The sequence below is a fragment of the Aquarana catesbeiana genome, linkage group LG11, assembly GCF_042186555.1.
Source record: "Aquarana catesbeiana isolate 2022-GZ linkage group LG11, ASM4218655v1, whole genome shotgun sequence".
In the NCBI taxonomy this organism is placed as follows: domain Eukaryota; kingdom Metazoa; phylum Chordata; class Amphibia; order Anura; family Ranidae; genus Aquarana; species Aquarana catesbeiana.
The window spans coordinates 110,835,097-110,858,995 of record NC_133334.1 but is presented as its reverse complement, the minus strand read 5'-3'; the positions used below and the strand labels follow the sequence as shown (position 1 = coordinate 110,858,995).

The window sequence follows — 23,899 nt, the reverse complement described above, 5'->3', positions numbered from 1 at the left end:
AGGGACACAGGCACCATTTGCAAGAAGAACAGTATTCTGGGCAGTATGTTCACCTTGATTATATTGGTATGTCCTAGCCAAGTGAAGGAAGTTTTTTTCCAGGACTGAAGATGACTATGTACAGTATGCAGAAATGGGGCATAATTCTTTGCATAGAGGGAGTCTAGTCATTCAGTAAGCTGGGTATTTTAGGTATTTCAAAGAAGAGAAAGCCCAGGTAAAGGAGAAAGCACTTTTCTGGTTAGAGGCAAGGTCAGAAAGCACCGTGATCGATAAAATCTCTGATATGGAGTAGTTGATTTTAAAGTTAGAGACAGCTGAATTCAAGCAGCTCTACAAGGAGGTTTGACAAGGAGACAAAGGAGTCTGTAACATGGAACAAAACGTCATCACCAGAGAGCTTATGTTCAACAGCACCCACAATTATGCCCCTGCCCTGATTTTGCAGAGCAGGGGTTCCAAGGTGAGGGCAAACTGGAACAGGGACAATGGACACCCCTCTCTCGTACCATTTCTTATGGTAAACTGCAGGGAGAAGGTGCCATTGACCTTCATCTGGGCTGAGAGTGAAGGGTAGAGAGCAGAGATTCAGCTGAACATTTTGGGGCCCTAGCCCAGTCTTTCCAAAACTGTGATGAGAAAGGTCCAATCTACCTAATCAAAAGCTTTCTTAGTGTCTGTAATGGATAATGTCAATGGATAAGGCGTTATCTCTGGCCTTCCGACCCTCTATAAAGCCCATCTGGTTGGGACGTATTACCATTGGAAGAAGATACTTCAACTGGTTTGCCAATATTTTTGCAAAAATCTTCAGGTTTTCATTCAGCAGTTAGATGGGGCAGTAATTTTGGGGCAGGATATGATCCTTGCCTTCTTTCGGGAGTACCGTACTGTGAGCCAAGAGAGCTGCCTGTGGAATTGGGTTACACAAGGCAATAGAGTTTTAGTATCTACACAGCCGCTTATGTAACAGTGGTTGGAATTTTGAATATGTAAGAAAAGACTGGAGAGAGGGTGTGCATTACAGGTTTCTTGTCAGTCTCTTATGGCGGAAGTCTGTGGAGAGGTGCTTGATGATGGTCTTTTGCGTCCCTGGGGATGGCCTTTTGATTGTGCAGGCAGCCGTGGTTGAGGAGTAGCAGGCACGGGAATGTATGTAGTGCATCGCCAATCTGCAAAGTTCGTGGGTTCAAGCTCCAATTGAGAGAGAAACCGAGGAAGGTAATTTCTCTCTCAAATGGAGCTTGAATCCAATAATTTTTCTAGACCTGAAGGCTAAAGGGAAACCCCATCTATAGGTGAGGCCAGCAGCACAAAGGGCATCCAGCAAGGGGCAAAATGCCCAGTGCTGCATAAATATGCACCTGGACAAGTCCGGGTAAAATGAGAGATAAGCCCCATTAAATTCGAAGTACAGCTCTTTGTGCATCCATTGCATTATGCGCTCTTTGATAGTATATATGTGCAGCTTACATATAAAGTCCCTCTGACTGTACGGGCCTGAGTGCTCTGTGGGCCCTATCAATTTTTAATGGGGTCTGATGATGAGAGACCAAATTTTTCTCGAAAGATCCCTTGAAGTATCAGAATAATGTCTTTGGGCGCAGTTGCCTCAGGGAATCTCCAAATTTGTTTAAATGTAAATCTCTGTGCTGGTCTGAAATGATGGAACAGCTGCTACTCAAGACCAGGAAGGAATCAAATAAATACTAATAATATAAATTGTGCGCTATTCCCTGTGTTAAAGTATGTAACACAATGTATTATAATGAACAAAAAGTGACTGATGTGTACACAATAATTGCCCTAATAGATTGAGACTGATACTAAATAAGTGCATAAGTGACACTCTGAGATGCTCAAAACAGTACATATAAATAAACAATCTATGTATGAAAAAATTGTGCCTTATGTGATAAACAATTATATCGCACAAAGTTCATATTCATGAGCAAAGATGCAGCATATGGAATCTTTTCAGACAGATTTCTGCATTATTCTCCTATGCTGAAAAGCGCTGAAATGTTGCAAGATGTCTACTGGATTCCACTTCTAAGTAATCTCCAATGACTTGAAATAGGAAGTTTCATAAAGTAAAGTTGGCCTCTTACCAGACATGGTGGATCCCTATTACAGAGATCAAACTCGCTGTGGAATATGACCACCTGTGTGGATATCACACTCCTAGGTTTTTTCACAACCAAACACCTCCACAGATTGAACTTACTCAGGTGATTCAAAGAACAAGGCACTGACTCACTTCCATAGACGTTCAGCTCATCCACATCACAGCAATTAGCCAGTTTAAACTTTTCAGGTGCAATGGTATGTAAACTTTTGCATCCGTGTAAATAAAGATGGAACTCCAAGATTCAGAAAATCATATATAAGGAAAGAAAAAGCCTCATAGTGTAAAACCACATAAATTTATTAAAATGCTTGTGAAGGTTACACTTACAGCAAGGCAGAAAATTCAGGCATGAAAAAATTGTCTGGTGACGATGTCATTCATCCAACCAGTTTAGTGGTGCTACAAGGACTCTCCGATCCCGGTCTTGTGCAGGAGGCCTGAGTGTTCTATGGGGCCTATCAATTTTAATAGGGTCAAAAGATGAGAGACCAAATTTTTCTCGAAAGATCCCTTGAAGTATCAGAATAATGTCTTTGGGCGCAGTTGCCACAGGCAATCCCCTAATATGCCTAATATGTATATTCGCACTCTTACTGCAGTTTTTGGAATTTTCCAGCTGACAAAGGAGGGATTCTATCCTTTGGTCTTATGCCATATATATATTTTTTTTTAAGTAGAACTATAGGCAAAACTTTTTTTTTTTAATTTTGGATAGAGTAAGGGTTATAACCTCTGTCAGATTTTTTTTTCCCCATCTGTGTCCCATTGAAGAGATTTCCCTTCACGTCCTGTCCCATCACTAAACACTTGCAATGATAATAGTAATTAGCACAAATAGAGGGTAAATCTCCTTCACAGGGGCACAGATAGCAATAAAAACTGACAGGTGTTCTAATCCCTCTGCTCTCCATCCAAAACAAATAAAAAAAAACATACCAAAAAACAGAATCACTGAGTTGGAAAAAGGATCACCCCCCCTTATGTCAGTATTTTGTTGGACCACCTTTTGCTTTAATTACAGCCTTTAGTCTGTTGGGATATGTCTCTTTTAACTTTGCACATCTATACTTTGCAATATTTGGCCACTCTTCTTTGCAGAACTGCTAATGTTCAGTTAAATTTGATGGTGACCATTTGTGGACTGCAGTCTTCAAGTCATTCCACAGATTTCCAATGGGGTTTAAATCGGGGCTCTGACTAAGCCGTGCAAGAATATTCACCTTTTTCTCCTTAAAGCGCTGTGTGGTCATTTTTGCTGTATGCTTTGGGTCATTGTCATGTTGGAAGGTAAACCTTCTTCCCATTGACAGCTTTCTGGCAGAGGGCAACAGATTTTCCTCCAGAATTTGATGGTATTTTTCCCCATCCATTTTTCTTCTATCCTGACAAGTGCTCCAGTCCCAGCTGCAGAGAAATACCCCATAACAGGATATTACCACCTCCATGCTTTACTGTATGAATGGTGTTATTTGGATGGTGAGCTGTATTGTGATTCCGCTAGACATATCGTTTGGTGTTGATGCCAAATAATTTAATTTTAGGAAAACAATGTTATGATCAGATGAGACTTCATGTTTTAATAAATAAGCCAAGATTTACTGTATGTATATATATATATATATATATATATATATATATATATATATATATCAGCATCACTGTATGAATTTGACTTTGTGTCTGTGTTTAATATCAGTCTTCATGGAGATCCATATTGATTGTTGACTTGCATATTTTTCCATCCTACTGACTTGCATATTTTCCATCCTACAGAGCAAGACATCAGCACGAATCTATCCAGCTTACCATACTGCATATGACACATTTGATTACACAGCTAATCACATTGATCCAGGTAACAATTGGGGGATTCATTTTTCTTGCATATGTGGATGCAGTATCATGTGTCTGTATTGCATACAGTGAAGCGGTGGCAGCTGGCGTTTTTTTTTGGGGGGGGGGGGGCAGCAAGCAACACCCCCCCCCCCCCCCCGAGCGGCACCAGCACTTACCCTATCATGGTGGGTGGCAGGCAGCGTGGTGCAGCAGCTTGGCTCCGAGTCCTCTCCTCCATGGCGGCTTCCAGCTCCTCTCCTCCTCCTCCTAGGCATCCAATAGGATCACCTATCCTTTCAGCCAATCGGGTGACCAGTGTCAAAACCCGCTTCCTGATTGGCCAGGAGGAGGATCAGTGTTACAACAACGAATTTTCATTCGCTGTTGTAACACACCTGGGTGGGCTGAGAGGGAACTCTCTGCGACCCGAGCCAACCCTATATTGAAGCCTATTAGAGCCTCTAGCCCTAATCGGTGCGTTGAAAAAACAGCCCCTCCCTGTTGAAATTCATGCGCCGATGTCCTGAAAGGGGCCGGTCACATCGAAAGGGGAGGTGGCGATGGACAAGGAGGGCGGCACCCGTGCGCCCTTACTGGGCGGGCCGCCCCTACAGTGAAGGCAGCATCTGTACTCTATTTTTCTTTTATAACATCATGAGCTACCAAAGAATACTTGCCAGTTTGCATATGCCCAACATTGGGCTCCATTCACAAAGCGGTATCTACTGCTTTAAGAAATGCTGTAAAATATCATATGCATAGCGTTTTTCAAAAAGTTTTTTGGCATTAAAAAAAAACAAAACGCTTCTAAAATACAGCATGCGGTATTTTCCTGAAATATGCAGTATTTATCTCATGAAACCATGCTGTCTTTTTATCTCATGCAATATCCAGTGCAATGGATACAGTGGAGAGGAATTACAATCCCTGTCAGGTTTTATTTGTATTAATACAAAATAAAAAAGGTGACTAGAATACCACTCAAAGGCAAGCTGTTTTCACAGGACACATGTGGTTTATCAAAAACCACTGCGAAATTACGTAAATAGAAAATATCTTTATAAATGTCAAATACTGAATGAAAATAGTATCAAAAATCACACGCATATACAAATAACTTTCTACAATATTGTCTTTTTTATTGGCAAAAGAAGGGTGTGACAGACCCAACTGGGACAGGGGCTTTTGGAGGGAACTGTGGGGTAGCATCTTGCCTACTGACTATGGACCCTGGCATTTGAGGGAGCTATAAGCATTCAGATGTCATGTTATATAAGGCAAGATGACGTCTGGGGTGCCAAGGTTTGCCATCACTGGTCTATTTCAACTTGAAACTCAGTGAGAAGATTTATGTGAAAAAAAAGCTAGTTAATGAGATTTGGACAGTCCTGGGTCTTCTTAAATACTGGTGCTGGACTGTCTGGGGGTGAAATCCCTGAATAATTAGGTGCCTAGCTGTTGATTAGCTTACTGTTAATTAGGTCACCTTTTAATTAGGTTACTGTTAGCTGTACTGATCATATTACTTTTCAAAGTTTGCATTGTTTAGGATAATGTGATCAAGCTCTTATCTGATTTTGTGTGGTATAAATTCTGGGTGAACCTACAATAAAGTTAGTTCCAGTTTGCACCTAAGCTAGTGTCGTCTAGTTCTTGGGTGCAATTCTCAGCTATAATTCCTGGTTCCCTAGTGGAGGAAGCAGTATCTTGGCATAGGCACCCAGGCGGGATGCCAGGCAGACCATCGCAAAGGGTATTTGTATATGTGTGTGTTTTTGATACTATTTTCATTCAATATTTGACATTTATAATGATATTTTGTATTTACTTAAAGTATAGCTAAAAGAAAAACTTTTTTTTCGGTTTTGGATAGAGTGGAGGTATAAGAACACTTATTAGGTTTTTACTACTGTCTGTGCCCTCATTCGGGAGATTCATCCTCTGTATTTGTCCTGTTTACCATTATCATTCAAAGTCAAAGGAAAAGAAAATCCCAAATTTTGGGTTGTCCCCCGAAAAGTAATAGAGGGGACATTTTCCAATAGGGTCATTAGTTCTGGTGACCTGGGGACCTCAAGGGATTGTCTTACTTTGGAGGGATTTCCTCTCACTTCCAGTTTTGGCTATGGGACAGGACGTGAAGGTAAATCTCCCCAATGGGACACAGATGGCAAAAAAAACTGACAGGGGTTCTAACGCTCCATTACTCTATCCAAAATAAAAAAGAAAGTTTTGCCTTTAGTTACACTTTCAAGCAACCTTTCTCAACCTTTTCCTCCCACAGAGGAACCCTTGAAATAGCTTTCCAGTCTCAGGAAACCCCTGGTAAAAATTACTATTTCTACAACTTATGATACATTAGTGTGATGGTCAGTAAGAAGCAGGGGCAGACTGACAACTCATGGGGCCCCTGGGCAATCAGAGTTCATGGGGCCTCCCTGTGTCTCTGCCACACTGCCCACATTACATACGTTGGTCCGTACCCCCTTTAGCTGCAGAAGCAGCAGCTGAGGATGCACACTTGCTGCAGCAGGAATTATACCCCCTGTTGCATTTGGTGGGTGATCATGACCCATTAAAGAGGATAGGGCCACTCTGCAAACACCCTGCAACCATGTGCAATGCATGCAGTTGCTGAATGCTAGTGTGGGATCCAAGGGGTTAAAGCAGGTGATGAGGAGGCAATATAATGCCTCCTTATCGCCTGCTTTAAACACCTGGTCGCTGTACTGCACAAGGTTGCACGGCCTTTGCAGAGCAGCCCCATGCCGAGCGTGACAGGTTGTATAATTCCTGCTGCGGCTGCAACATGTGTACACCCCTGGCTCCTGTAGTTAAAGGGGGTGTGGTTGGGGAGTGAGGTAAAAACAAGGCTAAACTATGAGGTTTTACTGCCCCCAAACTGTGAATGTAAACAAGCCCTTACTGTCCTGAGCTCCCTATCACAGTTGGTTTTTAGGGGACCCCTGGGATGAGGACAGAGGGGGACCCCTGGGATTAGAGCAGAGAGGGGCCCTGGGATGAGAACAAAGAGGGGCCCCTGGGATTAGAGCATTAGAGCAGAGAGGGGGCCCTGGGATGAGAGCAGAGAAGACCCCTGGGATGGGAGCAGAGAGGGGGACCCTAAGATGAGGACAGAGAGGGACCCCTGAGATAAGGAAAGTGTGGGACCCTGGGATGAGGACAAAGAGGGGCCCCTGGGATTAGAGCAGAAAGAGACCCTGGGATGGGAGCAGAGAGGAAGCCCTAGGATGAAAGCAGAGAAGACCCCTTGGATGGGAGCAGAAAGGGGGGCCCTGGGATGAGAGCAGAGAAGACCCCTGGGATGGGAGCAGAGAGGGGGGCCCTGGGATGGGAGCAGAGAGCACCCCTGGGATGAGAGCAGAGATGGGGGCCCTGGAATGGGAGCAGAGAGGGACCCTGGGATGAGGGCAGAGAGGGGGCCCTGGATGAGAGCACAGAGGACCCCTGGGATGAGAGCAGAGAAGACCCCTGGGATGGGAGCAGAGAGGGGGGCCCTGGGATGGGAGCAGAGAGCACCCCTGGGATGAGAGCAGAGATGGGGGCCCTGAAATGGGAGCAGAGAGGGACCCTAGGATGAGGGCAGAGGGGGACCCCTGAGATAAGGAAAGAGGGGACCCTGGGATGAGGACAAAGACAGGCCCCTGGGATTAGAGCAGAGAGGGACCCTGGGATTAGAGCAGTGAGGGGAGCCTGGGATGAAAGCAGAGAGGCGGCCCTCTGATGAGAGCAGAGGGGGACCTCTGAGATAAGGAAAGAGGGGGACCCTTGGATGAGGACAAAGAGAGCCCCCTGGGATTAGAGTAGAGAGGGACCCTGGGATTAGAGCAATGAGGGGGTCTGGGATGAAAGCAGAGAGGCAGCCCAGGGATGAGAGCAGAGAAGACCCCTGGGATGGAAGCAGAGAGGGGGGCCTGGGATGAAAGCAGAGAGGCAGCCCTGGGATGAGAGCAGAGAAGACCCCTGGGATGGGAACAGAGAGGGGGCACTGGGATGAGAGCAGAGATAAGGCCCTGGAATGGGAGCAGAGAGGGACCCTGGTATGATGGCAGAGGGGGATCCCTGAGATAAGGAAAGAGAGGGGGGCCCTGGGATGGGAGCAGAGAGCAGGCATGTACTGACCATTGGGACTACCGGGAGTTTCCCGGTGGGCCGATGGCTCAGTGGGACAATTTTAGGGTGCCATTTGGCATGTCTGTCCCAGGGGGTCAAGGCATTGGGAGGCAGCTGGTTACAGAGTTCTCTGGTCAAGAAGCTCAGAAAGTGAGTCCCCCCACCTAGTCATATACCCCCCACCTGGTCATATACCCCCTCACCTGGTCATATACCCCCACCTAATAAAATACCCGCTCATCTGGTCATATACCCCCTCACCTGGTCATTTACCCCCCTACCTAATAATATACCCCCTCACCTGGTAATATACCCCCACCTGGCCATATACCCCCCACCTGGTCATATACCCCCTCACCTGGTCATATACCCCCCCACCTGGTCATATACCCCCCCTACCTGGTCATATACCCCCTCACCTGGTCATATACCCCCTCACCTGGTCAAATACCCCCCCACCTGGTCATATACCCCCCTCAACTGGTCATATACCCCCTCATCTGGTCATATACCCCCCACCTGGTCATATACCCCCTCACCTGGTCATATACCCCTCCCACCTAATCATTTACCCCCTCATCTGGTTATATACCCCCCATCTGGTCATATACCCACCCAACTGGTCATAAACCCCCCACCCAAGTGGGCCCCCAAAAAGCTCCGTATTACCAATGACCATTATTAGCCCTGAGTCCCAAAGCCTGAGGTTGGTCGGGAACTCTGGGCTATTGGCTGCCTGTTTTTGTGCATGTTTGCAAAATTAAAGTGGCCAGTCTGGATGAAGTCCAAATGAAGTCCAGGGCCAAATTTTTGTCCCAGTCCAGCCCTGGCAGAGAGGGACCCTTGGATGAGGGCAGAGGGGGACCCCTGAGATAAGAAAAAAGGGGGACCATGGGATGAGGGCAGAGAGAAGGGTCCCGAGATGGGAGCAGAGAGGGACCCTGAGATGATAACAGAGAGGGGGTCCCTGGAATGGGAGCAGAGCGGGACCTTGGGATGAGGGCAGAGTATTCAGATACACTTGCAGTGAATGTCCCTCCTCCCATCTCCTCCTCCTCCTGTCTGTGTACATCATAGCCGAGAAGGAGGATTCTCAGTGAGTCTCCGTAGTGTGCAGGCTCAAGAGGGAGAGATGTCGGCGGCTGCCACAGAGGGGCGAACGCTGCGTGAGGGAGCCCGGGCACCCCGCAATAGATGCAGGGAAGGTGTCCTAAGTGCCCGACACAAGCGAGCCCCTGTCAGGCCAGTTGCCGAAGCTCCACCAGGATTTAATAAAGGTAATGCACTTACACGAAGAAAGAGTAAAAAACAGCATATGCCGGACACAATGGTTTCCAAACGTGTATATGTTTTGTTTGTTTTTTTAATTCATTCAAGTGTATTTTTTCCCCCCAAAAAACGCTGTGCAAATACTGTGTTACACAAAAAAATGCAACGATCGCCATTTTATTCTCTAGGGTCTCTGCTAAAAAAAAATATATATAATATTTGGGGGTTATAAGTAATTTTCTAACAAAAAATTCTGATTTAAACTTGTAAACAAAAAGTGCCAGAAAAGGCTTGATCTTCAAGTAGATATTTATCTCTGCTATGATATGTATTTGTAGGATTCTTCAGTCACCAGGCTGTGGGACGTACTGCTGGGAATGTTCTAATACGACTTGCAGACAGTCTCATCCTCCCGCTGGGACCGAGAGATTATTCAGAGACCCTGGAAACCTATTATAACACTGCTGACTCCACCTTCTCTGCTGAGCTTACAGCAAGGAAAATCTCTTTAGGTAATAATATATTTGGATTATTGTTACAAGAAACGTTTGATCTGGCATATTCAGTCATTTATTTCCCAATACAGGTGTACTTTAATGGCAAAACTATACATGCTGCTGAGGATTTGAAATCAATGTGCTTCAAATGAAGTGACTGCTAGCATTAAATCACCTGTATAGGCCCAGTTACATTTATGCATTGTGGGAATGCATGCATTGCAGTGCCATTCACTTATGAATTGCACATGCATTGTGGAGTGCTGCAAGGCCTGACAATGCACGATCATGGGTTGAGCTACATTAACAATGATGTGAAAGTCAGATTTTTGGACCGTTTTTGTGCTTTGGCGGACGATTGATTTCATCCATTAGCGCACATGTATTAACATGCCACACAAATATAATTTGGCCCTTTAAGAGACCCTGTCACCAACTTAAAAAGTTGCAGGTAAACACACAGAAAAATCAAGTATTTTAAATCCTTACTTTGTAGTGTTTCATTTATTTGTAGAAGTGATTTTTCATTCACTCGCAATATGCCTTTGAACTTGCTAGAAAAATTGACCGTCAGTTCTATAGCACAGCCCCCTCCTTCCTTGCATTTCATAGCCCTTCCCTCTTCTAGGAGTGTCTAATTACTGTCTGTGCTGGCCCAGCTCCTCCTTCCCTCTCCGTATCTCCTACATAAGCCTTTACGCAGAAGTAGAAGAAGAAGGGGAGGAGTGAAGGGGAATACTAGAATGTCACTTGAGTGATAGCTGTGAGCCTGCTGGGGATGCTGACATCACATCCCGGATGACAACACTCAGTAGCAGTCTCAGTTCTTTTTAATATTTGTGCAAAATAAGCTTTTACAGGTAAATAGGACACAAAATATTTGAAATGCACATCTTATGGGAAGATTTTTGTGTAAAGGAATGGCCTGGTGGCAGAGTTTTTTTTACCAATACATACCTTAAAAAAATTAAAATAAAAAATAAAGTTCCATTCTTTTTTCTGTGTTTTATCTGTAGCTATGAGAATAGTCAGTATGGATCCATCAGTGTCAATAGGGTTGATTTACTGAAGGCAAATAGGCTTTTGACTTTGCAAGGGAACCTGCACTTTTAAAGGAATTTTCCCTAGAATGAGATTAAGCTATGATAACTTCCATTATTCAATCATGTGCAGGCAAAAATGCTGTTTTTTTGTTTTCCTTATACTGGATTGGCTATCCTTTGCAAAGTGATATTTCACAACATTCATTAAGCACTGGGGCAAATTCCCTTGCCAAATGAAACTTCCCTTCCAAAGTGGAGAGCCTATTTGCCTACAGTAAATCAACCCCCATGACCCAAGAGTGATCTGCCTCTTGATGGCTAGCACGTGGTGCCATATTTTGACAACCACCTGAAGGAAGACAATGCAAACCAAAGATCTATGCATTTAAGACCTATCACCAAAGATCTGTGCATTTAAGTCCTATCACCAAAAATGAACCAGAACATAAGGAGGTGAACTGAAAATCATAACACACAGGTTCCTTGATCGGCTGACAATTACTACATGATGTGTGGAACTCAGCTCAACTTGATCCTATTAGACATACACAAATATTGGGTGAGGGCTGGAAGCTTCTAATATGACTCTAATTGACACTTTTGTATTTCAGATCCAGTGAAGAAAGCTATAGACAGGTACAAGATGTATTCTGAGGAGCTCAACAAAATCATTAGTGAACTGAAAAAACAAGAACAGGAGTAAGTTACTGTTAAAATATATATTCTTTATTTCTATTACATAATTCTGATTCCCTTTAAATATGTCAAAATATTTTAGCGTTAAGGTGACATTAGTCAAAAGGGAAGGTAAACTGTGGCTACTATTGTAAAAGCTGGACAGATGTCTTCTTCATTATTTATTATTCTCAGGGAAACATCTGTCCATGGATGCCACCATAATAGTGGTAAGCTGCAATGCATGTGCATTTAAGCTGCATTGCCTAGTACTTTGGAATATCATTCAAAATGATTGGCACTGCAGTGCGCTCACACATTGCTATAACACGCGCATTACTGCCATAACGCAAATATGAGGCCTTTGGCTTCAAGGGGTTGTACCAGGGTAATGCTTGCAGCTGCACGCATCACCCCGCTAGAGTTTTATAAAGTGGACAGACGGCTGTCTTGTAATATCAACCAATGTGGCTGATCGGTCGCTCGGCTGTTATTATAAGCAATGGGAGGGAACACCCCCCCTCCTGAGGCTTTCTGCGGCTCGCCTGGGCTCTCCCGTTCCGTCCAGCCATCGCGGTCATCCGATTGCCCAAAGACCCAAACAAAGCCGGAATTGCTTTGATCGGGTCTCGGATCTAGTAACCCAGAAGCAATATCATGACATCACTCTTGGTTTACTGAAGACTTAAAGGAGCAAGATTTTAAAAATTACAGCATTCAAAACAGCCTAATTTGGTGTTTTGAATGCTTTTAAGTGTAAAGGAGGGATTTGGGGTCTTATAGACCCTAGGTCCCTCCATAAAGAGTACCTGTCACTGCCTATTACTGTCACAAGGGATGTTTACATCGCTCGCCGCCCGCCAGGGGGGGCACAGTGGCAGCATTCGATGGGCAGAGGGGGAGCATTTGATGGCACAGTGGGATCATTTGATGGGGCACAGTGGGAGCATTTGATGGCACAGTGGCAGCGTTTGATGGGCACTATGGCAGCGTTTAATGGGCACAGTGGCTGCGTTTGATGGGCACACTGGCTGCGTTTGATGGGCACACTGGCTGCGTTTGATGGACACAGTGGTGGCAATTGATGGGCACAGTGACGGCAATTGATGAGCACAGTGGTGGCAATTGATGAGCACAGTGGCTGCGTTTGATGGTACAGTGGCTGAGTTTGATGGCACAGTGGCTGCGTTTGATGGCACAGTGGCTGCGTTTGATGGCACTGTGGCTGCGTTTGATGGGCTGCAATTGATAGGGTTTTTTTCAGAATGTTTCCGTTTGTTTGCGTCCCCCAAAAAATTTTGAGCACCAGCCTCCACTGAGCCCCAGACCGAGGGATATTGACAGTTATTTTGTGTTTCTTCCATTTGCGAATAATCGCACCAACTGTTGTCACCCTCTCACCAAGCTGCTTGGCGATGGTCTTGTAGCCCATTCCAGCATTGTGTAGGTCTACAATCTTGTCCCTGAAATCCTTGGACAGCTCTTTGGTCTTGGCCATGGTGGAGAGATTGGAATCTGATTGATTGATTACTTCTGTGGACAGGTACAGGTGTCTTTTATACCGGTAACAAGCTGAGATTAGGAGTGCTCCTAATCTCAGCTAATTGCCTGTATAGAATACACCTGGGAGACAGAAATCTTGCTGATCGATAGAGGATCAAATACTTATTTCAATCTTTAAAATGCAAATCAATTTATAACTTTTTTGAAATGCGTTTGTCTGGATATGTTTGTTGTTATTCTGTCTCTCACTGTTAAAATAAATCTTCAATTAAAATTATAGACTGATCAATTGTCAGTGAGCAAATGTACAAAATCAGCAGGGGGTCAAACACTTTTTTCCCCTTACTGTAGGTTTTAGGAAACACATACTGGGAGAACATTCTTGACTTCTTCTGAAAATGCTAGCTGATCTGAAACATATTGTATATACATATATAAATAGGTAGCTGCGCCATCCCTAATATATAAAAATTATTATTCACATTAAAGTGCAAAGTAAATAATCAATATATCCATCAATGCTCAGTCAATCTATATACATGTGCTCATAAGTTTACATACCCTGGCAGAATTTATAATTTCTTGGTCATTTTTCAGAGAATATAAATGATAACACAAAACCATTTCTTTCACTCATGGTTAGTGTTTGGCTGAAGCCATTTACTATCAATCAACTGTGTTTACTCTTTTTAAATCATAATGGCAACAGAAACTACCCAAATGATCAAAAGTTTACATACCCAACCCTGGTGATTTTGACCTGATAACATGCACACAAGTTGACACAAAGGGGTTTGAATGGCTATTAAAGGTAACCATCCTCACCTGTGATCTGTTTGCCTGTAATTAGTGTGTATGTATAAAAGGTCAGTGAGTTTCTGGACTCCTGACAGACCCTTGCATCTTTCATCCAGTGCTGCAGTGACGTTTTTGGATTCTGAGTCATGGGGAAAACAAATCAATTGGCAAAGGATCTGCGGGAAAAGGTAGTTGAACTGTATAAAACAGGAAAGGGATATAAAAAGATATCCAAGGAATTGAGAATGCCAAACAGCAGTGTTCATTACTCTAATCAAGAAGTGGAAAATGAGGGGTTCTGTTGAAACCAAACCACGGTCAGGTAGACAAACTGAAATTTCAGCCACAACTGCCAGGAAAATTGTTCAGGATGCAAAGAAAAACCCACAAATAACTTCAGATGAAATACAGGACTCTCTGAAAACATGTAGTGTGGCAGTTTCAAGATGCACAATTAGGAGGCACTTGAAGAAAGATGGGCTGCATGGTTGAGTCGCCAGAAGAAAGCAGCACAGAGACAAGCCTCAAACCTTCTGGCACAAAGTCATTTGGAGTGATGAGACCAAAATTGAGCTTTTTGGCTACAACCATAAACGCTTAATTTGGAGAGGAGTCAACAAGGCCTATGATGAAAGGTACACCATTCCTACTGTGAAACACAGAGGTCGATTGTCGATGTTATGGGGATGTGTGAGCTACAAAGGCACAGGAAATTTGGTCAAAATTGATGACAAGACAAATGCAGTATGTTATCAAAAAATACTGGAGGAACATTTGCATTTATCAGCCAGGAAGCTGCTCATGGGACGTACTTGGACATTCCAACATTACAATAATCCAAAACACAAGGCCAAGTCAAACTGTCATTGGCTACAGCAGAATAAAGTGAAGGTTCTGGAGTGGGCATCTCAGTCTCCTGATCTCAATATCATTGAGCCACTCTGGGGAGATCTCAAACGTGCAGTTCATACAAGACAGCCCGAGAATTTACAGGAACTGGAGGCTTTTTGCCAGGAGGAATGGGCAGCTTTACCATCTGAGAAAATAAAGAGCCTCATCCACAAATACCACAAAAGATGTCATTGATGTTAAAGGGGGCAATACACGGTATTAAGAACTGGGGTATGTAAACTTTTGATCAGGGTCATTTGGGTAGTTTCTGTTGCCATTATGATTTAAAAAGAATAAACACAGTTGAATGATAATAAATGGCTTCAGCCAAACATTAACCATGAGTTAAAGAAAAGTTTTTGTGTTATCCTTCATATTCCCTGAAAAATGGCCAAGAAATCATAAATTCTGCCAGGGTATATAAACTTATGAACACAACTGAATAATAGTGACTTTCCCAACCAATATAGTGCTCACATCAATGTGTTCAATATATTCATTAATTCTCAAAGAAGTGTGCATACAAAGTGATTAAATATAAAGTGATTCAGTACAAAAAAGTCCCAGTGATGGTTCTTCATAGATTAATCCCACGTGTCAAATATAAATTTGTGTTCGAACGATCCAGACGCTCGTGATTCACCACCACCTTCCAAAGTTTACACTCACCAGTAAGGAGTAATCAAAAAGCCTTAGTATTGCCTTGTTCAGTTTGTTCTCTATACCAGTATACCAGAAATTTGCCCAACAGATGCAGCAATGTTCTTTCATATGCCTCCACCCTCTACCATTCTTTAATTCTCATGAAAAACAGCCATCATTGCGCAATATTCCTTAGTTTATTATTCTTTAAAAGTATTAACAGATTGTTCACTAACATTTACTTGTGCCTTTAGACTAGCACCAAGTCTATCAAGCGTTCCAAGCAAAGCCTGTGCTCGCCGTTCCGTTTCAGGAAGACGGTGTGCGGTTCAAGCCTCGGTTTCAGTGCGGGTCAACGTGTATATTTGACACGTTGGATTATTCTATGGGGAACCATCAATGGGACTTTTTTTGTACTGAATCGCACAATTCTTTGAGAATTAATGAATATATTGAACACATTGCCAAGTCACTTTTATATATAGATTGACTGAGCATTGATGGATATATTGATTATTAACTTTGCATTTTAATGCGAATAATACATTTTATATATTATACCTATATTATACCTATTTATATATATTTTCACCCTTGCACCACAAATAGTGGAGAATTGTAGCCACAGCAAACCTTATATTTTGAATATACATATATTATCTATTATTATTATTATTGTTTTTGCGCCGGTGACACATATCACACAAAATATTGTATATACAAACCAGGAATTCTGGCTTCAGTCTGAGTTTCTAATCTACATTCTTGTTCTGGGTCCGTGATTTATAATATAATACAGTCAATAGCGGCTGGGCAACTAGCATTGTTAAAGAAGAGGTCAGCAATGACAGCCCCCACTTTTCTCTCAGCATATTTTTTCATGAACAACAAGTGTTAAATTGTGGACAATCATAGAAGTTTGATTATAAAAAGGTAGCTTCTGTAAACCAGGACATTGTCATTTTTATGTGCCCAGGGTAAAGACAACCCTGCTCCCTTTAGCACCAGATCATTTTTAAGTATCAGCCCCCCACTTGTTTCTTTACTTATTTACCTCCTGTGATAAGAACATCCAGGGTAATGATTGTGTTTCTCTCTCTCCAGGCCGCTTAGAGTCCGAATGATCAATGACCAGTTAATGTTGGTGGAGCGAGCCTTTATCAATCATTATGCGTTCCCGAATAAACTTTATTACAGGTATAGTAGTTTACAAACTTGAGATCCATCAAAAAGCAAAAGGCCTTTTTTTTAGGTTTTTTTTTTGTGTTAGTTTTAAGTGTCTGGTTGTACAGGCTGTAAAAATAAGTATAACCATTGATCTTTAGGCACACAGTCTAAGCATAGACTTAATGCTACATTTGAAGATGTCATGAAATGGAGGCTTTGAGGTTACAGAAAAGCAAAGAGGAATCATCACGGGGACTAATCATCTGTTTGGCAGCTTCATCAAAAGTGACTTAATTAATGTGGTGTTCAAAATGTAACAAATTCCATTATAGTGTAATCAAACAGTGTGTTGTTAGACTAGAGCAAGGGTCTCCAAACATTCTAAACAAAGGACCAGTTTACTGTCTTTCAGACTTTAAGAGGGCCGGACTGTGGCCAGTGGGAGTAGAAAATGTCCAGTGGTCAGTGGTAAAAAATAATGCCCCATTGTTTGTTTAAGGCTGGGTTCACAGCTATGCGAATTGGATGCAGTTATTCTTCGCATCCAATTCGTATGACAGGAGAGTGTAACTGGCTCTCAATGGAGGAGGTTCACACAGCCTTGGGGTGGCCACAGTCTGCATTGGGAAAGGCTCCTGTGCATCTTTGGCTCAGTTTCAGGTGCAAATTAAGGCAAAAATTCTGACTTGATTCGCACCTGAATCAGTGTACAGTGATGCATCGGACCCCCTGTTGTGACCCATGGCTGCATCAGTGTGAACCCAGTCTTAATGAGAATAAATGTGCTCCGTTATTGGTATAAGTGGGGGGGAATTGTGCCCCATCATTGATGTCATTGGGCCCCATCGTTAGTGTTATTGAGAAGAATTGTGCCCCATAATTAATATCATTGGGCCCCGTTGTTGGTGTCAGTGGGAGGAATTGCACCCCATTGTTGGTATAATTGGAAGGAAATGTGCCCCCTTCATTGGTGTCAGTCAGGGGAATTATGCCCCATTGTTGGCCCCAAGTGCCAGATAAAAGCAAGCAGTTTGGAGACCACTGGGCTAGAGTATCAAATTACATATATAAAAAAGTACATAGAGTAGCCCCCGCATACATGACAATAGATTTCTTCTTAACCCTTTTACCCCAACCCAGTGTTACTTAGGTTTTTATTTAGATAATACAAGCCACGATGAATGCGGATGAGTCCACACAATGTTTTGTATACTCCTGTGAACTTTATTTTGACAAAAAAAAAATCAGTTGGATCTATGAAGCATTAGTTAGTTAGTACTCTCACTTTCTTGACAATCTTTTTATGAATTTGATGTGACGTGGAAACTTTAAAAGAAAACGGTACTGAACAAATTATAGGGAATGCTGTTGCTGTCCTCAGTCTGATAATATAACTTGACTGGCTGTTACTTCAATAGGTTCTGAGCCACTGATCCAAAACTGGTATATATAACTTAGAAAGTCAGTACACCTGATTTACATACTTGTTCCAGGTCCCTGCCTCAGAAAGTATTGAAGCCATTGGACCAGCATGGCAGCCAGGCAACTAGCATTTTCAGAAAAATACATCAGCAATGGCAGCCTCTATAGTTTTATATTGCTGGTTTATTTTAAAGGATAAGCCTTGCAATTACAAAACATACCATTTGTGCAATATAAACTACCAGATATAAAGATACCTGTTTTTAATATCATAAGCAAAGTGAATACTTAATATACCAGATTATTAAAGAATCCTATTAAAAACAATTGATTTAATATTGAGTGGGAGGTGTTGGGTGGCGTTTGTTACATTATACTTCCCTGTCTGGTCCTGCTGTTTAGATCCAATGCAATCTCTTCCCTTTGCTGAGTGAACTGGTTTTAAATATCATTCCATGGAAAACCCTCTGACATCCAATCAGATAACCAGCAAGAGAAGAAATTGCATGGAGGAACTTCAGATATTTAACATCTGGGCTGGTGACAATGACTTCACAAACTACTACTACTACTTTCACCTACACCCTAATACTTACCCGATCCCGATCCAGCGATGTGCATGAGAGCAGCTGCTCTCCCTGGTCTCTGCCTCTTCATTGACAGCCAGCAAGCCACTGAGGAAAGAGTGGGGCCAAGCCCCATTCTGTGTATCTGATAGACCAGCTTTTTTCAACCAGGGTGCCTTGAGGTTACTTCAGGGGTTCCTTGGCAAAATGGCTAAAAAATTGCCCAAAAATGTACACAAGCCAGCAGGTGGATCAATCATGCCTTTTAGTTACACAAAACCACAGGTATTTATTGTACACCATTTCAAACTTCCAGCCACCAGTGGCCTCACAACCAGTGATGTCATCAGTGTTGGTAAGAAGGGTGTTGATCGCTTGCACAGCATGCTTGCTTGCCCCTCCTTCTGCATCAGCACTGGGGGTCACATTAGCTGAGTGAGGGAGAGAAACTGAGGGAGAGGAGAAACACTGGAATACTAGACAGTACCAGTGTACAAAAGTGTATTTGCTTTGGAAGAATAAATTACCTCTAATGTTGGGTGTCCTATGTGTATCGATGGTGTGGCATTATGTAAAACTGAATAGTTTTTTACATTTAAGAATGGGGTGCTTTGAGACTCCACAATTTTAAAGGATGCATTGAGACGCTCTATAATTTTAAAGGGTGCCTTAACTGAAAAAAGGTTGAGAAACACTGTCATAGACACACAGAGCAGGGCTCAGGAGCGAGCATACATGAGTACCCCCATAGCAAGAGGCTTGCTATGGGGCACTCAGAGAAGAGGAGGAGTCAGGAGTGCCGGAGAGGGACCCAAGAAGAGGAGGATCAGGGCTGCTCTGTGCAAAGCCATTACACAGAACAGGTAAGTATAACATGTTTGTTTGTTTTTTTTTAAATAATTTAACCTTTAATACCACTTTAAAAAGAGTGAAGTTCTTCTATAGCCATCTGGTGATCCTACAGTGCCTTGAAAACGTATTTGTAACCCTTGAAATTTTCCACATTTTGTCATGTTACAACCAAAAAGGTAAATGTATTGCATTGGGATCTTATGTTATAGACCAACACAAAGTAGCACATAATTGTGAAGTGGAAGGAAAATGATAAATGGTTTTCAAATTGTAAAAAAAAAAAATATCTGAAAAGTGTGGTGTGCATTTGTATTCAGACCCCTTTACTCTGATACCCCTAACAAAATCTAGTGGAACCAATTGCCTTCAGAAGTCACCCAATTAGTAAATAGAGTCCACCTGTGAGTAATTAATCTCAGTATGAATACAGCTATTATGTGAAGCCCTCGGAGATTTGTTAGAGAACTTTCGTGAACAAACAGAATCATGAAGGCCAAGGAACACACCAGACAGGTCAGGGATAAAGTTGTGGAGAAGTTAAAAGCAGGGTTAGGTTATAAAAAAAATATCCCAAGCTTTGAACATCTCACGGAGCACTGTTCAATCCATCATCCAAAAAATGGAAAGAGTATGGCACAGCTGCAAATCCCCCAAGACATGGCCGTCCAACTAAACTGACTGGCAAGGAGAGCATTAATCAGAGAAGCAGCCAAAAGGCCAATAGTAACTCTGGAAGAGTTGTAGAGATCCACAGCTCAGGTGGGAGAATCTGTCCACAGGACAACTATTAGTCGTGCACTCCACAAATCTGGCCTTTATGGAAGAGTGGCAAGAAGAAAGTCATTGTTGAAAGAAAGCCATAAGAAGTCCTGTTTGCAGTTTGCAAGAAGCCATGTGGGGGACACAGCAAACATGTGGAAGAAGGTGCTCTGGTCAGATGAGACCAAAATGGAACTTTGTAGCCTGAAAGCAAAACGCTACGTGTGGCGGAAACCTAACACTGCACCTCACCCTGAATACACCATCCCCAACGTGAAACATGGTGGTGGCAGCATCATTTTGTAGGGATGATTTTCTTCAACAGGAACAGGGAAGCTGGTCAGAGTTTATGGGAAGATGGATGGAGCCAAATACAGGGCAATCTTAGAAGAAAACCTGTTAGAGTCTGCAAAACACTCTAATGGTTTAGATCAAAGCATATTCATATGTTAGAATGGCCCAGTCAATGTCCAGACCTAAATCCAATTGAGAATATGTGGCAAGACTTGAAAATTGCTGTTCATAGACGCTCTCCATCCAATCTGACAGAGCTTGAGCTATTTTGCAAAGAAGAATGGGCAAAAATTTCACTCAATAGATGTGCAAAGCTGGTAGAGACATACCCAAAAAGACTTGTAGCTGTAATTGCAGCGAAAGGTGGTTCTACAAAGTATTGACTCAGGGGGGCTGAATACAAATGCATGCCACACTTTTCAGATATTTTATATACTTTATATAATATTTTATGTACAAAAAATGTTGAGAACCATATATAATTTTCCTTCCACTTCACAATTATGTGCCACTTTGTGTTGGCAAAATGTGTAAAATGTAAAGACGAATACTTTTTCAAGGCACTGCAAATGGGGCCACTGACTAATACGAAAAGCATAGCAATAGGGTAATATAGCTCCCAACTGTCCATCATTTGGAAGGACTGAACCTCTTTAGAAGTCAAGTCTATCCTCCTCAGTTGTCCCTTTTTTAGACTTATGTTTTAACCCTTACAAAAATGTATTATTTAACTACTAAAAAAGTTATATATATGATGCACACAGGCACCAATAGCTGTGACTGCCAACAGTCTATCAATGCAGTGTATTGGCAGTATATCATTGTAATCGATCTGCATACAGCTGTCAATCCCAGCAGCCACTAAGATTGACAAGTGGCAAAACGCCTTTGTAAATGGTGCCTTAGTATAGGTATAATGATAAACATAAACAGGTATACTATAAATTTATTCATCATAAACCTTATTTTTTCTACAGTCATGTCATTTGGGCATCTCGGAGTTCCAGCGTGGTCACCTTTCCAGGTATTGCTGATGCCTTTAGTAAGGCAAGCTCTACTGGACTAGAAGAGGACTGGAAGCAAGTACACCATCATATCACTGTAGCTGCTACCGCTATTGATAATGCTGCATCCACTCTGCAAGCTGCCGCTTCTATTTAACAAGCTTATTACCGGTAATTGTTAAAAAACAAGGAAACATTTTAAAGAGACATTTTAAAGAGATCCAGTCAGCAATGGTCATTTAAAAGTTAAAATCTGAATTTCCAGTTTGATGTTGTTATAATAATGCAATCTCTAAATCTCCATTTACACTTGGCGTGTCTTAAATGTGTGACAAAGTGCATAGAGAATGTGCGTTTTGCCACACGTTTCGGAAACATGCTGCAAACATGCTGTATATGCACATCATGGGGGGGGGGGGGGGGTGCAGGCAATGTCACTTCCATCCAATCTGCTCCCAGACCTCTCCTCTGCAAAGTGTAATTTCAGCTCTCCACCCCCTTTTTTTTAACACTGGGTCAAGCTTTATAATTCAGCACTTTGAACAGATGTAGTGAAGAGAAGATTTCAGATAAACAGGTACAACTTGTGTAGGAGGATTTGTTTAATCTCTGTGTTTTACCTGAGACCAGTCACTTCACTGGGGATATGTGAGGATTTACAAGCACTTTAATGGCATTCCAAGCCCAGGTAGCAGGCGTGCATTTCCAAAAGAAGTTTTGGAGCTTCTTTGTGGCTTTTGTCGCACATAGAGCAGCCCATTTAAGTGAATGGGCTATCCTATGCATGACGAGCAAAAAGGCTTGAGAAACCACAAAAAAACCCTGAGCTGTGCTCAGGTGTGAACCCAGCCTAAGGGATATGCGTGAGCTGTGTTTTAGCTGTACTATCTTCACTGTTATGCCCCGTACACACAAGCGGAATTCCCCTCAAAAAGTGTGATGGGAGCTTTTGGTCGGATATTCCGACCGTGTGTATGCTCCATCCAACTTTTACTGTCTGAATTTCCGCCAGCAAAAGATTGAGAGCTGGTTCTCTATTTTTCTGACGGAAAAAGTTCTTGATGGAAATTCTATTCGTCTGTATGCAATTCCGATGCGCAAAAAACCACGCATGCTCGGTAACAATTCGACGCATGCTCGGAAGCATTGAACTTCATTTTCTCGGCTCGTTGTAGTGTTGTACGTCACTGCGTTCTTGGCGGCCAAAAGTTCAGAGAACTTTTGTGTGACCGTGTGTATGCAAGCCAAGCTCGAGCGGAATTCCGTCGGGAAAAACCATCCAAGATTTTTCTGATGGAAATTCCGCTCGTGTGTACGGGGCATAAGAGTTGAAATGTCAGCCCAGTGTCAGGCTCTTTTGGATATGGAGGATGACCTGTCTCCTGTATGAGCTCAGAGATGACACTCTGTCTAGGCTCCTAGTGAGTTGTAGCCTCTGTTGCTGAAACCTCCCACTGTGGGCTGCAGTGTCTGGGAGGGGGGGGGAAATATGGCCAAAACCACAATGTATTCCCTAAACACTAAAACACAGCACAGATGATTTTTTTAAAAACAGTGCACTGAACCTGGCTTATGGATAACCTGCCATGAAATGATATGCTTTACTGCAGAGATCCATGAAAGTGTGAATGGGCAAGTGCAAGGGCCAAGTTATCATTTCATTTCATTTATACTATCCAAAAACAAAACACTGTGACATTGTGATTTCACATATTAAATCAGGCCATGCTATAAATGTATATGTTTAGATTGTAGGTTCATATAGGCAGGGCTCTTTACTATTATGTCTAGTTATTGCGGTATTAGTTTTTGCTATACTGAATTTATTTGTCTTTGGAAACATTGTATGTATAAGTAGTACTGTCTCTTGTTTTTACCACTTTGTACAGCACCATGGTGTGTCGACAGTGCTATAATAGAATCATTTTTAAAAATAATTATCAGCAGTAAAGAAAGCAAAATAATCTATTTTCTTTCATGAACAAATGTAATTATCATGTCTTATCATATTGCTTTGTGATATGGAAAATCCACCGTCCCTGCATTAAATTATTTTAATTAATCCTATATATGCAAATTCTGAGTCGTTATTGTAATTGGTGATCACAAGTCACTAGAAACCACTATGAACATACTGTATATATTTGTGATTGTGTTGAAGGCTCCCTCTCATATTCAGGAATATTTAATTGTGTAATTATGGATGGGACACTAACACTCATATCTAGGAACGTTTAATTATGTGACTATGGATGGGACACTCCCACTCATATCCATATATCCATATTTCTTTACTCGAACATGGATGTGATGTTCCCACCTATATCCAGGAATATTTCATTGTGTAATTATGGATGAGACGCTCCCACTCATATCCAGGAATATTTAATTATGTGATTACAGATGGGACATTCAT

General features: G+C 42.4%; 1 protein-coding gene across 1 annotated transcript in view; it reads left to right on the top strand.

Annotated features, from left to right (window-relative positions):
• Nucleotides 1–23,517, top strand: part of NAALADL1 (N-acetylated alpha-linked acidic dipeptidase like 1) — a 114,939-nt gene extending 91,422 nt beyond the window's left edge. Inside the window, exons 15-19 of the mRNA XM_073604881.1 lie at nucleotides 3,905–3,986; nucleotides 9,709–9,882; nucleotides 11,522–11,609; nucleotides 16,524–16,616; nucleotides 21,457–23,517. Coding sequence (XP_073460982.1) covers nucleotides 3,905–3,986; nucleotides 9,709–9,882; nucleotides 11,522–11,609; nucleotides 16,524–16,616; nucleotides 21,457–21,640 — 621 coding nt within the window. The 3' untranslated portion in view covers nucleotides 21,641–23,517. The remainder of the gene's footprint in view (nucleotides 1–3,904; nucleotides 3,987–9,708; nucleotides 9,883–11,521; nucleotides 11,610–16,523; nucleotides 16,617–21,456) is intronic.
• The last annotated feature ends 382 nt before the right edge of the window (nucleotides 23,518–23,899 follow it).